The 13,759-nt window shown below is 41.4% G+C and overlaps 4 protein-coding genes across 4 annotated transcripts; 1 reads left to right on the top strand and 3 right to left on the bottom strand.

Moving 5' to 3' along the window:
* Window positions 1-66: 66 nt before the first annotated feature.
* Window positions 67-2,097, bottom strand: CANTADRAFT_6216 (Zn(2+) transporter; the record flags this gene model as incomplete). The annotated part of the gene is made up of 1 exon (XM_020210847.1): window positions 67-2,097. The coding sequence occupies one exon, from the start codon at window positions 2,095-2,097 to the stop codon at window positions 67-69; it is 2,031 nt and encodes a 676-aa protein (XP_020064148.1).
* Window positions 2,098-3,002: 905 nt separating this feature from the next.
* Window positions 3,003-8,144, bottom strand: SRB8 (Srb8p; the record flags this gene model as incomplete). Its single annotated transcript, XM_020209882.1, has 3 exons — window positions 3,003-3,820; window positions 3,893-7,953; window positions 7,993-8,144. 3 exons carry the CDS (start codon window positions 8,142-8,144, stop codon window positions 3,003-3,005), a joined length of 5,031 nt encoding a protein of 1,676 aa, XP_020064147.1.
* Window positions 8,145-8,828: 684 nt separating this feature from the next.
* On the bottom strand, window positions 8,829-12,602 carry MYO5 (myosin 5; the record flags this gene model as incomplete). The annotated part of the gene is made up of 2 exons (XM_020209978.1): window positions 8,829-9,347; window positions 9,444-12,602. 2 exons carry the CDS (start codon window positions 12,600-12,602, stop codon window positions 8,829-8,831), a joined length of 3,678 nt encoding a protein of 1,225 aa, XP_020064146.1.
* Window positions 12,603-12,805: 203 nt separating this feature from the next.
* CANTADRAFT_26101 (uncharacterized protein) lies at window positions 12,806-13,585 on the top strand (the record flags this gene model as incomplete). Its single annotated transcript, XM_020207648.1, has 1 exon — window positions 12,806-13,585. A coding segment is annotated over exon 1 (295 nt), but the record flags the coding sequence as incomplete, so codon positions are not given.
* Window positions 13,586-13,759: the final 174 nt, after the last annotated feature.

Here is a 13,759-nt window from a genome sequence, read left to right as displayed (position 1 = left end):
ATGCTGAGAGTATTTCACTATGACGGGGGTAAGACTGATGTTGCTTCCTTGTCCTGATATTTAGCACTAAATTCTATTTATGTCTATGGTATTCTCGATCTTGGTATTTTTATGAGTATCAATCTTCTCTATTTCTCTCTTCACAATCCTGGCTATTTCGAACCGGAGCCTCGATTCATCGTCGTTGGACGCACCCTTCATGTTGATTTGAAGGCCAACAACAAACAACTGGTAGTTGAATTTGGTGATGAAAAACTTCTCTACCGTATAGGTGTGCTTGAAGAAATCCATGGAGAGAATCTGGTCCATAATGCTGCACTTCAATTTGTGGTAGTCATAGTCTGAATGAGGATAGGAGCATAATAAAATACCCCCCAAGGATTTGACCAATCTCCAGCCAGTGTAACACAACAAAAGTGCAACGATCAACGATGCCATCTCGTTCAAGTCCACGGTCTCTGAGTCAAAACTCAGAGGAATAACTGGAATGATCATCAAGAACGTCGAGTAACTCAAGGTCAAGAAATGAGTAGGGTTCTTGGTCCAGACGTCAACATATTTTTTCAAATCCGAAATGACACTCTGGGGGGCACTCGTATTCTTTACGGTATCACCCAAGATCCCACTCTTTTCTCTGGATTTCTCGGTAATAAACGATTTCTCTTCTTGAGAAGAAATCATTTCATTGATCTTTTCGTAAGCCAAAATGTAATTGGAGGTGATCAACGTGACAACCATGGTGACAATCAAAACCAATTCGTAGGTGAACCAGTTGGTGATTCCACCACCATCACCATGGATATGGTGCGAGTTGTGTTGTTCACCATGGGCAGCAGCATCTGGGTCGACCACAAGCTCGATTATGAATTCTTCAACAAAGTGGCTAACAAGATCGAAGCCCACCATCACCAAAGATGCACTCAATGCGAAACCTACTAATACCTCGAGTCTTCCTAACCCAAAAGGATATGTAATGGAAGAGTTGTTCCAGACCTCAAAGTTTGACATGATATCCACGAATACAATCACGATTGAACCAATCGAGTCGTAAAAGATGAGATGGGCCAATGTTGACAACGCAGAAAGCTTGTACCTGAGACCTATGAGGAAAACTATGAGGGACAAAGAAAGATGAATGAAAGACCAGCTAACCTTCAATTTTTGGGCTGGAGTGATCGATGCTAACGATTCTTTGAAGTTTGGGATTGGGTACAGACTGGGGATCTTGAGTAGTTGGTTGTCTGTGGCCAAGGAAGGTGGAGGTTCTTGGAACAAGTTCATAGAAACCGAGGAGTGTTTGTACTTGTGCCCCTTTCTGTGTGCTGGTTTGAGCAGAAGAGACTGGTTTGAATTGTTATTCTGGAGCATCATTTCTTGGGGTTGGAAGTTGAAAGGCAGGTATGTCTTTGAAGGCGAGGACAGCCTTCTCACAGGGGACTTGGAGCGGTAGTTCCTACTCTGTCTCGATGGGGAGGTGGATCTAGTGGGCGACGAGGACCGAGGAGGCATAGCTACGGGTCCTGTAGGAGGGAAGGTGGTGTTAGGAATGTAAGAGTTTCTCTGGCCAAAGTGGACCGAGTTTCGTGATCTTGGGGTATTGCTAATGGGCGACTGGATGGGACTGCCGTCTTCAGAGATGGCGAAGTTGGAGTCCATCATGAACACAGCAGACTTGGGTCTGGGGCGCGACGAGTTGGAGTACCGGCGGGTGTTGGTGGCAGGGCTGTAGGAGCCACCCACCGAGTTGATGGTGGGGGTCAATGGAGCGGGATTTGGGTCCACCAACGAGTCGGACGAGAAGTTGGCGCTGCTGAGTTTTCTGATGTCTGCTGGCCTTTGGGTTCGTTGTTCGTGAATGTCACCAGTGGCGGCAAACGACGCGTTCACTGCTGGCACTTGCCACGACGTGATGTTGGACAACTCCTCTGCTGCCTTGTCCAACAACGAATCGGGTATGCCTTGGTACGAGTGTCTGTGGACACCATTTGGGGTTCTGACTGGAGGTATGGGAGAGTCCATAAGCGTGGGCGTGGCGCTGTTCAATTGGCGTTCCGCCCTGGCCCTGTATTCGTCTCTCTCATCCCGTTCGGAAGCCATGATATTTGGGTGATTCGAGTAGTCGACTGTGGTGGTTAAAGATGTGTATCTACGTAGCGTTTAAAGGTGAACGCACTCGGTTATGGGCGCTGGAAGGTGCTGCTTCCTGCATGGAGTGTCTCACGTGCACCTGATACACCAGTGGAAGCGATGATTTTTGGGCAGCCTGGGGCAGCTAGTGCATTGTCTGGCTAAAAATAGGTCGCCAAATAGGCAAAGAATAATTCGTTTCCAGATCCAGAAATTCTAGGAGTCAAAGGAGGGGGGATGAACGTGATGCAATATGTGCGAGAAGCAAAATGTATTGGAGGATCCACTTTAAGGCAATGGGTGCCTAATTACGTATAATACAGAACTAGTAGTCAATATTGTGTGTCAGATTCCAGCCATTAATACTGTGTGTCAGCTACCAGCCAATAAAATTAGTGTCAGCTGTCAGCCAATAACATTATTGTTAGGTGTCAGCCAATCGTAGTAGTGCCAGCTGAACATAGACCACGCAAATAGTCCTATCACCGACATCCTGAAATAGTGAAACTCACTTCCAAGGGTAGAGTTGGCAGCTTGTAATTGCGATGTGAAGTGTGACAGATTATGGGCGATTGTAACTTGGTCAGACTCCCTTCATAACAGCAGAATATCTTGGGTGGTTCCAAGTCCGTACTGGCTGCGAAAATGATTAGGTGCCTCAAAACGTGGAAACTACTACGCATACTATGCTAGCAATACTAGAATAGCACTAACTCTAGTTTTTTTATTCTTTGGTAGGAAATGCATTAAGTTCTACACAAGCATTTCTGCGACCTTGTAACCCGTTTCAATTCCTCTGCATTAATTTCTAGATTCTATAACCACTACTCTTAATTCAACTTACCATGAGCACCACCGACAAAAGTATTTGCCACTTATGGTGGGTTCTCCCTAGTAGTATATGCATCAAATAACTGAAGATTGATACAAGAATCATTCAATCCTTGCGAGGAATCTTCCAAGATCTCAAAGCTTCTGAGTTTGTAAGGGTAGTACGATTGAACTTTCACGTTGGAAGACCTCACTGAATTCGAAAGAATACCCAACGCATTGGACAAACTAGAAGAGTCCTGGTTAGTGGGCACAAGTGCCAAATTAGACTCGTTGGCCACATGTATATCTCCCGAGCGCTGGAGTTCAAACTCGTCAAGCGTGAGAACACTATCAATTTTGCTATTGAGATATTCCTTGAAAGGATTCTGCTGCACAGGTTCGGGAAGATTGAATATACTGGATAAGTGAGCACTAGGGTTGCCCTGCAAATTGATTACCGGTGTTGCAACTACACCAGGCGTGGCTGTGGCATTAGGAGTTGCCAGCAATCCTCCCGGAGTAGTTGCGGGTGCCGTTGGAGTTACATTCCACTCTTGGTCATTATTGGTATCCACTTTAGGAGTTTCCTCAATCGAGCCCATATTGAATCCTGGGGACGTACCTTCAGAAAGATCGAGTTCCAGATTCAACGTTAAAACTTCCGTCAAGGATGTTTTCAATAAAAGTAGCAAATCGTACAACAATATGCAAAGCTTCTCGTTTCCATGCTGTAAAAAGGTTGATTTGAGGAGTTTAATCAAGTTTTTGATGAATAAGAAATGTTCACCATCCTGACTAACGATTTTTTTGGTTAATGTAGCCTTGTGAATAATTAGTATTCTCAAAAGGATGGAAACGGCATTAGAGATATTTTCATGTTCTTCAGCATGGTATTCCGGATGTGCCAAGGGAACAGTCAGATCACGAATATCACCCTCTCCCGAAATAACACCATTGTCCTTAGAACCAATTGAAAGAGTAACTTCAACTAGCTTAGTTAGGAAATTCTGCAAGTTTTGAAAGAGTCCACCACTCGATCCAACCACATTCGTAGACGAAGTAGAAAACTTTTTGAAAAAGTCATTTAGTACAGGAAGTAAGTTTATCTCGTCCCCTGAGCTTTTGACTAGGAGACTTATTCTAGGACTTGACTCAGTCACAAAGTTAGTATTCAATAAGACTAAATCCTCAAGAATATTCAACACACAGACTTTGTGATCCCAGATTAAATAGTTGAAGAGCTCCCCAAAGTAGGAGTTTCTACTAGTAAAATCAAAATGAAGATTACCAACAAACGACTCAACCAAAGTTTTCATCCTGAACTGGATTTCAGACTTTGGTAACTCAAAAAGTTCTTGGGAACAGATTCTTCTAAGTAGCACCTGAGCTAGAGGCAAATTGAACTCCTCAATCCTGGATACGACTTTTGAAAAATCCCCTAAAGTCTGAACATACTGACTTTCTTTCCAACCGAGTAGGATGTTTAGTAACTCAATACTATCTTTGGTTGGTATCTTCAAAATAAGTTCATCCAAGAATAGCTTGGTGTTGGTGACTGCCAAATGGTTCAAAAAACTCAAAGTAGGCTCCTTGTACAGCACGAATAAAATTGTTGAAAAGATACTATCTCCCACTCTAAGTCCCTTCAAGATTGTGAATGTATGAGTGCTGGTATTTCTGAACTTGAATGTGTCCCTGACAAGGTTTAATAGCAAGAGCTGCGAACAAGGCATATCCTCATTCTTTTCTTCAAGCAACAATTTGTATGTTATTTCTTCAGCTATCTTATCATTTGCAGTATCTTCATTTGTATCCTGAAAAAAATTGATAATGTCTTTAATGTTAACGAGCTCAAACAAACAAAGTTTTTTCACAAATAGAATTAAATGATCACTATCAGCCAGGGAAAGCAACAGTGAAATGAAGTTTTGAATACAAGTTCGAAATAAAGTCTCATCATAACGAAGCTTATTTTGGATGTTCGCCATGATCTTTACTATCAAGCTTTCATTTTCTTCACTTAGTTCAGGTAAATGTTTAAAGTAGTAATCGAGCACTCGATTAAGCAATTGTGCTTCATGTAAGTGTTCGTCATTAGAGGGTGAAGTTAATCCATCTGTGGCCAAAGAATCATGGTGCTTATCAAGTTCAGTTTCCAAGTGCAACGTATCGAGAATATCAAGAACTTCTTGGTCACTTAAATAATTGGAAGTAGCGGTAGTTAACCTATCCAAATCCTCTTTGAAATTGGTATAGCTATACTCAAAAGATTTTCCATCCTGTTTTGTATCTGAGGTGATTTTTAATGGTGAATCCGTTTCATTGTCTCCATCTAATTGTCTTTTAGGCTTACCCAGTTCTGGTTCAATTTGTTTCTTTTCGATGGCATTGTCGATGAAATTCCAAATACCCTCAAATTTGAAATAATCGAATTCCCTAGTACTCTGATCCTTGTAATTCAATACAATTAGTTTGAACAACTCATATGCACTCGAGCTTTCACTTCCATTTGTCACTGTCGATCCTGTACCTCCCATGAACTTTATAAGCTTGAAATGCCTTAATACTAACCTAGCGACCAAGTATAGGGAGTCCATGTAGAATATTATCATTCCACTATCATTCTTCAAAATAAACTTAATAAGAACTTTGAAAAATACAGTTAAGTTGTCACACAACGAGTAAAAATTGTAAAGACTAGTAATTGTGAATGGAGTTATGTGAACTAATTTTGGTGACTTGGTAACGTTTGATTTAAGCTCATTGGTCACCCAATTTACAAGCAAGAATTTCAATCCAACATTTAGATCCTTGATATAATGAAGTGGATAGTCAGGAGAATCTATGTTCACCTTGTATGAGGCCATATTTTCGGAATCTTTAGTATTGGAACTCACTAAACCAAGGATTTCCTTTTCAAGTACGTTTTTTCCCATTTCGAACTTTTCTTTGAAGTTGAAACCATTAGGAATCCATTTTTTCAAAATACTATCGCATTGACGATTATTGAGGACAGGAAGATTCTGTAAAATATTCAAATGCATCTGGGCCAATTGATTTTGACCGCTGGTCACATCCTCAGGGGTTAAATAGAAAATACCCGAAGCGATAAGCTTTCTCAAGTATGATGAAATGGTAATAATTTTGAGCTGGTATAACTCATTGATTAATACGTATAGGTTGTAATTTATGATAGTCGAAGGTTCAGATTCCACAATAGAATAAATTATTTCTAGAATTTCATTCTCAAACTCTATCTTAAGGTTTATAGAGCTTTTGGAAGTTTTGGAAAATGATTGCAACACCTGCCTCTTCAAGAAATTGCATATGATTAATATGTTTTCACTGGATTTTCGCATGCATCTGTAAGACGAAACTGACCAATGAATTATAATACTCAATCCGATTCTCCAAGAAGGCAGAGTGCTCTTGAGAGATGCAGATAATTGGCTGAGCTCGTTACTTTCTGTTCTATAAGTACCTTCTGGCCTGAGAATTTCTGCTAGAGCTCCCAACTTCAAACCATCTAATTGTTGTATAAACCTCAAGATATCATTTGAAGATCTGTTAATGAATGTATGATCCGATTCTTCGACTTCTGCATTAGATTGCTGACCTGGTAGCGAAGATAATTTAGTCATACTATTGGCCAAGCTGGTGCTTTGTCTCATGTTTAAAACCAAACTTTCATTCCGATATTTTATCAATTCAAGCTGACCCTGGATTTCTTCATTTTCTTGGTTGCTACGACCTTTCTCTCCATCTTTTAGAATTTTGTATAAGGTAGAATTGATTAATACCCAAAAATTTGGGAGAATGAACACGTTCGTATTAAGTTCAAAAAGAAAGGTAACATGGTCAGATATCAAGGCTAAAAGTTTTTGATTGAGGCCATCAGACAAATTTCTAAAATTAGTTTTATTATTCAAGAATGAAATTTTGCTTATGAAATAGTGATTTAGTAAAAGTAGCTCACTAACTTCTTTGCAAAGATAATCGAATTTGAGAATGTCATTCCAAAAAATTTTCATCATGGTAAGGCAGACCAATCGAAGACCGTAATTAAGATCTAGTTCTGTTATCCATTTGTGATTCTCATCCAACATTAAGTCATTAATTTCATCATCTTCACTTTCATCTCCTTCGTTTCTTGAGTAGATCATCAATTCATTAATATGCTTAGATTGCAAAGGGAGCCCTTCCTTGAGAAATTTCAAAATAAGGGATAAAAAAAAGGTCTTGTCAAGTAGACATTCCACGTAGAGAGTTTGAACATACTGAAGTAAATAATTTAGCTTGTTCATATAACTTGTTTTCTTCTCCTGAGATGATATATTACCCATTTCTTTTGAGTACTTATAAATGTAGTCCGATACTTGTTGCGTCCATTCTTTCAACCAATGGGCTTCAAAGTCCTCTGTGCTGACACCGGAACCTCGAATCTGATGCTTCTTCCTTATGGTAATCAATTCTCCGTAAAGAACACATTTGGTGAACCAAATTGCTCTTGTCATTGGTACACCCTTGTTGCAAACACTTTCTATCAAGACCTTGTTTCTTATACCATGTGGAAGCTTGTCTGAAATCTTCAGCAAGGGAATGCTAGGGTTGGCAAGGTCCTTGAGCCACGATTCCTTTTTTGTGATCGTTAACGTGACTCTAGGGGGTATCTTGAAGTTGTTGGAATTGGCTCTTATCTTGTTGATAACCTCATTTCTTGTTTTGTATCCATTGGTCAAGTGTTGAGATAGCTCTTTCAACACATTGTTGCAATTATCTGTGGAGGAGAATATCGTGGCTTGAATCAAGTTACGGGCCGAGTAGTACTCGTTGGAGACGATGGGAGTTTCAAAGTATCCTTTGTTGAGAAAGTTAGGATTGCTTAGCCTCTGTAGTTCTTGCTGCTTCTTATCTTCTGGTAAATGGGTGTGGTCCTTCCAGGGATTGTAATCCGGGTAGGTGTGGTTGGTATCGGACGGTTCGACGCCAGAGGAATCTTTGGAATGCGATTCTCTGGTCACATCCTTAATTCCGTCCTTGAAATCGCTCGACATCGCCGAATCGGCGTCGTTCAATGGATACAATGGTAGATCGGGCTTGTTCATCACATATTTCATTGCCATTAGTTCATCTTTGGCGGAGTTGGTGTATGACGAGCGGTTGTGAGACGATAGCAAGCTGTTTCTGTTCCGAGATTTCGACATTTTGAACCTCGGGTCCGATAGCGTGGGTGGGATATGGAGTCTGCAAAGGTGCAAGTCTAGAGAGGTCGTAATTTACCACCCACCAAAAATACACACGTGACCACAATTGCAGCCTGGGCAGTGGATGGAACCAGGCCTGGCTTTGGGGGTCAATTCAGGCTACACTGCGAGGTCGACTGTGTGACTGGTTCTGTGACTGGAATTGACTGTTTTGTAGCGCAAAGTGCTGCTGTCGTCCGCCTCGATGTATGAAGGGCTTTTTCAATAGTCTAAATCTTTTTGATCTGGACAGACAATTTGAGGCGCTGTGACTGTTTCTAAGCCGTATTGCACTCCGTGATCTGGAAAGTCTAAGCACGGCGAGAGCACATTAAGACCAATCGGAATTAATTACTAATTTAGTGTTTTACACTACATAGGCCTGTGAAGGCACAACAAACGCACAGAACTATAAGGCATCTTTATAGGGACGGATGAAACATCCCGTTTATATGTATTATAAGTAGCTGGATGTCAATATTTGGTGATAATTACTCTCATGGCTACAGCATGAAGTAAGCTTAAAGTGCTCGGGGATCATAAGAGCCATAGCTTAGACTACCTAATTGCAGGCTGAGTTGACAGAAAAAACTCCTACAGCTCGTTCAGTGCATGGTCTATTTATCTTTATTTTATACATTTAAATCACCAGTCATCGTCATCTTCGGGCTCCTCGTCACTATCGTCTCTAGTTGCACCTTGTCTTCTCTTCAAAGCATCAGCCAATGAACCAGCCATTGCATGTTCTCCGCTCTTTTTAGCCTTTAAAGCATCAGCTAAACCGTTGCTCAAATTGGCACCACCATTGCCATTGGCCACTGGATTCGATGGTTGAGCAGGTGCTGGTGGAGGCGCAGGCTTTGAGGCACCACCAACGTTGGCTGGCGGACTGATCTCTTGCAAGTAGTCGATTGGAGACCAACCCTCTCTCGACTCATCCAAGAGCTTCACCAAACCCCACTTTCCATTCACACTGGTCACGTAGTAAGTCTGGTCCTTGACAAGTGGAATAGAGCCGGCCACCGACCCGTCATAGTCGTACATCGCCTTATAGGTTGGGAACTTAGGCTTTGATAAGGCTGGAGGAGGGGGTGGTGGGGCCACCTTCTTAGCTGGAGGAGCTGGAGCAGTCTTCTTAAGTGGTCTGCTAGGAGCAGCAGGCTTCTGAGCTGCTTGAACAGTTTGTGGAGCCTGTGGAGCTTGCGGAACTCTACGCACAGCAGCCTGAGCGGCCTGAGCGGCCTGGCCCGTTTGGGCCACTGGAATCGCATGAGCGGCTGGCTGGGTAGCAACAGGAGCAGGTGGTGGCACTTTTCTGGTTTGCTGAGCTGGAACGGCTGGTTGCACAGGTTGAATGTGTTGATAACCATTGTTTGACTGATGCGAAGGTTGCAGTTGGTAGGATGAAGCATGAGCTCTAAGATTTGCTCCTCTATTATAGTACTTGCTGTAATCCACTTGTCCAGGCTTGCCTCTTGGCCTTTTAGGATTTTGGCTGTTGGCCGGCAAACCTTGATTAACTGTAACCTTACCAGATTTGTAGAAATCACCGTACTTTGGAACCTCTGGGCCATTGCCAATAGCAAACTTAACATTATGGAACTTTCCAGCCTTCTTTTGGTAGTCAATGGTAGGTCCGATGTTAATTGTCAATCCAGGATTCAACTTCTTCAAGTGTGTGATAAACTCGGTCTTAAAATCCAAGTTCACAAATACATCAGGAGTAGTTGGAGTTGGACTGTGCAATGAAATACCAATCCAACCATCTTGCAAGGTTGACAAAGCAACATAGTTCAACGAGTTTACTGGTATTTTGAATTCTGCTTGTAATTGCAATCTCTTTTCAACCAATACCTCAGCAATGATGTAAATAGTGTGCTTGGATAAGATAAAGATTCGTGGTAACCTCTTAGAAGATCTACCAAATTTAGATAACAAGATGTCACCTTTACCAGAAAACACAATATGTTCGTTGATGCCCACTTGGTTGGCAATAAACCTACCATAACCAGAAGAGTCATTGCTTCCGAGGTAGTCACCCATGAAAGCTCTAGAGCCTAGCATGGACATTCTTCTACGCTCTTTTCTTCCTTGGAGCATTCTGTTACCTTCATCACGTAATTGCTCAAATTGGTTTCCATGGTGCTTCATTCTCCATGCTTGTTGGATAACCTTGGCAGCATCTTCCTTTCTCTTCACATATCTTCTCCAAGCCCTTTGAATTCTAGCTGCCATATTGTACCAATACTTATCTCTCATATCTTCCAAGGCAAACAAGGTTTCTGGATTCTTTATGAAAACTTTCGTTGTTCCTAATTGATATTCACTATCTGGAATATAACAGGCTCTCAAAATTTCTCTGACTGCAGACAAATCATCTCCATTCCAGATGTAGTTACCAGCATAACCAGTTGCGGGAGATAATAAGAAGAATCTCTGCACAAATTTATCGAAAGTTGTTCTATAAGCAAAACCTGCTCTTCTAATACGAACGTTTTCTTTCAAACCCAAGTACTTAACTTGATGCAAAACTTGATTATTGTCATATTCCTTTGGCCTTTTAGTTTGATTTGGCTTAATGGTTCTAATGTACGATGGTTGACATTTAGACAATGTGTCAACAAGAAGATTAGCCGATCTTTTAATTTTGTCCGACGAGGTTTCTGGTCTCTTCTTTGAATCTTCCATTGCAGAAAGTAATTCAGCAGGGAATAAAGTATGCACGAAACTGTTTGAGGACGTGCTCAACAACTCTAATAAATCCTTTAACATTGCATCTTTGTTTTTATCAGTCATACCTTCAACCTCATAAACCACATCTCCAGCATAATGCTTGATAATGAATTTACCCCTACGGTCTTCGAAGTACTTGTTGTTTGCACCGACCATGTTTAATCTTTGTGCAAAAACCTGGTCAGCAGCATCCGAGTCCGCGTGAGCAGTCTTAATCGAGTCATTTAAGGCTGCAAAGAGACCTGGTTGTGGCCTCACTGCTTCAATCAAGTCACAGACGACCTTGTTGTTGAAATAATCGATTGGAGTCCATTTGATTTGTTCTTGAACATACTCATCTTGTTCTGCTTTAAGAGTCAATTGAATGAAAATCTGCTGTAACTTTTCGTTGACATAATTAATACAAATCTGTTCGAAAGAGTTATGCTCGAAGATTTCGAAACCATAAATATCCAAAATACCAATAGACTTACTGGCAACTTGTTTACCCTTGAGAGAAATATTCACTCTCTCCACAATCCATTCGAACAAGTTGTTGTAGATACCCTTGGCTAATGCATCACGAACCGAAGTTGCTTGGACGTTGTTAAGAGGAACATGATATGTTGAACCTCTCCTCATACCGTGTGATGTTTGCATAACTCTTTCGGTCATGGCTTTGATTAACACTTGGTCATTGACATCCAATAAGTATGCCACAAAATTGGTGACGCTTTCATCTCTGATTTGGGCATTTCCAGACTCATCTTCCCCGAATGAAATATTACCAATCCACAAGATCGCAGCCAACATTCTGAAAATGTTATCCTGCTCCTCGGGACTCAAACCAATGACATTCATGGCAGATAAAGTGTCCTGGAAGTCCTTGTTGTCATCCACACCATCCACATTTATACATTTTGCAGCCGAGGTGTAGATATATGTTTCGGGTCCTTGAATACCGTAAGCTTGTTGGTATTTGGGAGGACAATGCTTTGTGAACTGGTAGAAGATATGGAAATTACGCTCATTGGTAATCTGGGATACAACTCTCTGCTTTTCCAACAAGTAATTGGTGATGTGGGCAGCGATAGGCTGGTACGAAGACTCGTCAAACTCAATCTCAAGGTATTTTCCGTGTCTCGACGAGTTGTTGTTTCTCAAAGTCTTGGCACATCCGAAGGATTCTAAAAGGGGATTGGTGGCAAGGACCATGTCCTTAATTTTGGAGATGTCATCGTTTCCTGAGTCGACAGAGACGTTGGCAATGTATTGCATGATCTGCTTGGCAGCCTCGGTCTTACCAGCCCCAGATTCACCCGAGATGATCACACACTGGTTGTCGCCATAGGACTTGAGGTTATAGTACATCGATTCAGCGATGGCGAACACATGGGGTGGAACTTCCAACCGGTTTCTGCCCTTATACTTGTTGAGGTGTTCTGGGGTGTAAATACCCAAGTCTTGGAACGGATTCACCGAGATCAACACATGTCCAATGTATGTATAGATGGTGTTGTTCATGAATCTTTTGTGCAAGTTCTCGTTGATGGCTTCGTCGGAGATCTTAGACAAGAGAGTCAAATCGGAGACACCAACTTCTTTCTTTTTGAGCACATCGAATTCAGCCTTTTGGATCCCGCCACTCTTTGTGGGGGGTGCCTGTTGCTTGGCCTTGGTACGCCCACCACGCTTAACGATAGCCATGACGAATTGGACGGGTTTTGATTGATTGGGTGGAGTCGGTGTCTATCCCCTTTTGTATTTTTCGGACTGGCCGCATGGTCATGAAGTCACGTGTAGATTTGCTCGAGGTGGCGGTGTTTCCGGAGAGAGAAGGCAGGCACGAGATAGAAGAACGAAGGTAACGTAGAGAGCTGTCGAGGAGGAATTAAACGAGCAGATTATACACTAGTGGAAAGGAACAACAGGCTCTTCCTACCATAATGCAAATAATTAAATTTCAGACTGAGGAAGGTTGCCTCTCGACTTTCCTACGCTGTCACTACTATTATTAATACTTCACTTCTATATCTTACTCCTACAAGGCTGTTCACGGCTTTTAACATTCTACTTATATTTATCTGGAACGCTCTGGGTTACTTCAGGATTGCCCTGATCCGGGGTAGCACGTGACCCGTATATCTACTTTTATCCAGTTATATGTTATCTTCGATCCCGTCTATACAAGCAACCTATTGTTTAATTCTTGTAGAGTATCCGTTAATTCTTGAACTAAATTAGAAGCAATAACTTTTTATAAATTTTCATCCTATGGTTGTTAGATTAATTCTTTACAGAAAAGTCCACTTGGTCGAAGAAATTAAAATCATCAATGGAATGCTTTCGATGGGACTTATTAAAATTTAATGACATGAGAAATGGTCAGATGCAAAGGCTATTGTTCACACTGAAAATCAGAATCAAGAGGAATTATTCTACCTGGAGATTTCTGTTCCCCAGACGGACCATTTCCATGCAATTGGTGAATTTCTTAACCTCTAGGTCTTTTAAACACCCTAAAATAGTTGATATCTTTTTATCGGTTAATTATCCTTCTGCAATAGATAATAGAAACGATTGGGTTGAACCTACTGTTTGTGAACCTTCTATTCTTATATATCTGCTGAGATGAAAAAGTAGATATCGAATCAGATATATATTTAAAGGATCCTCAGAGACTATCAGTGGTGATACTCATTGCCTACTGTTCGTTTTCTCGTTTTTTATCCCTGTGATAAAGCTAAGTGAGTTGGTATACATACCTGCGGGAATTATTGCCTACTGCTCCTTCTGTCCTTATTTATTCCTTGATAAGAAAAATCGTGTTATTGGTCAACCTCTATTAATATACAATGCATACA

This window comes from Suhomyces tanzawaensis, assembly GCF_001661415.1.
Source record: "Suhomyces tanzawaensis NRRL Y-17324 unplaced genomic scaffold CANTAscaffold_4, whole genome shotgun sequence".
Lineage (NCBI taxonomy): Eukaryota > Fungi > Ascomycota > Pichiomycetes > Serinales > Debaryomycetaceae > Suhomyces > Suhomyces tanzawaensis.
The sequence above is the reverse complement of the archived record's forward strand: the minus strand, read 5'-3'. Positions and strand labels throughout refer to the sequence as shown.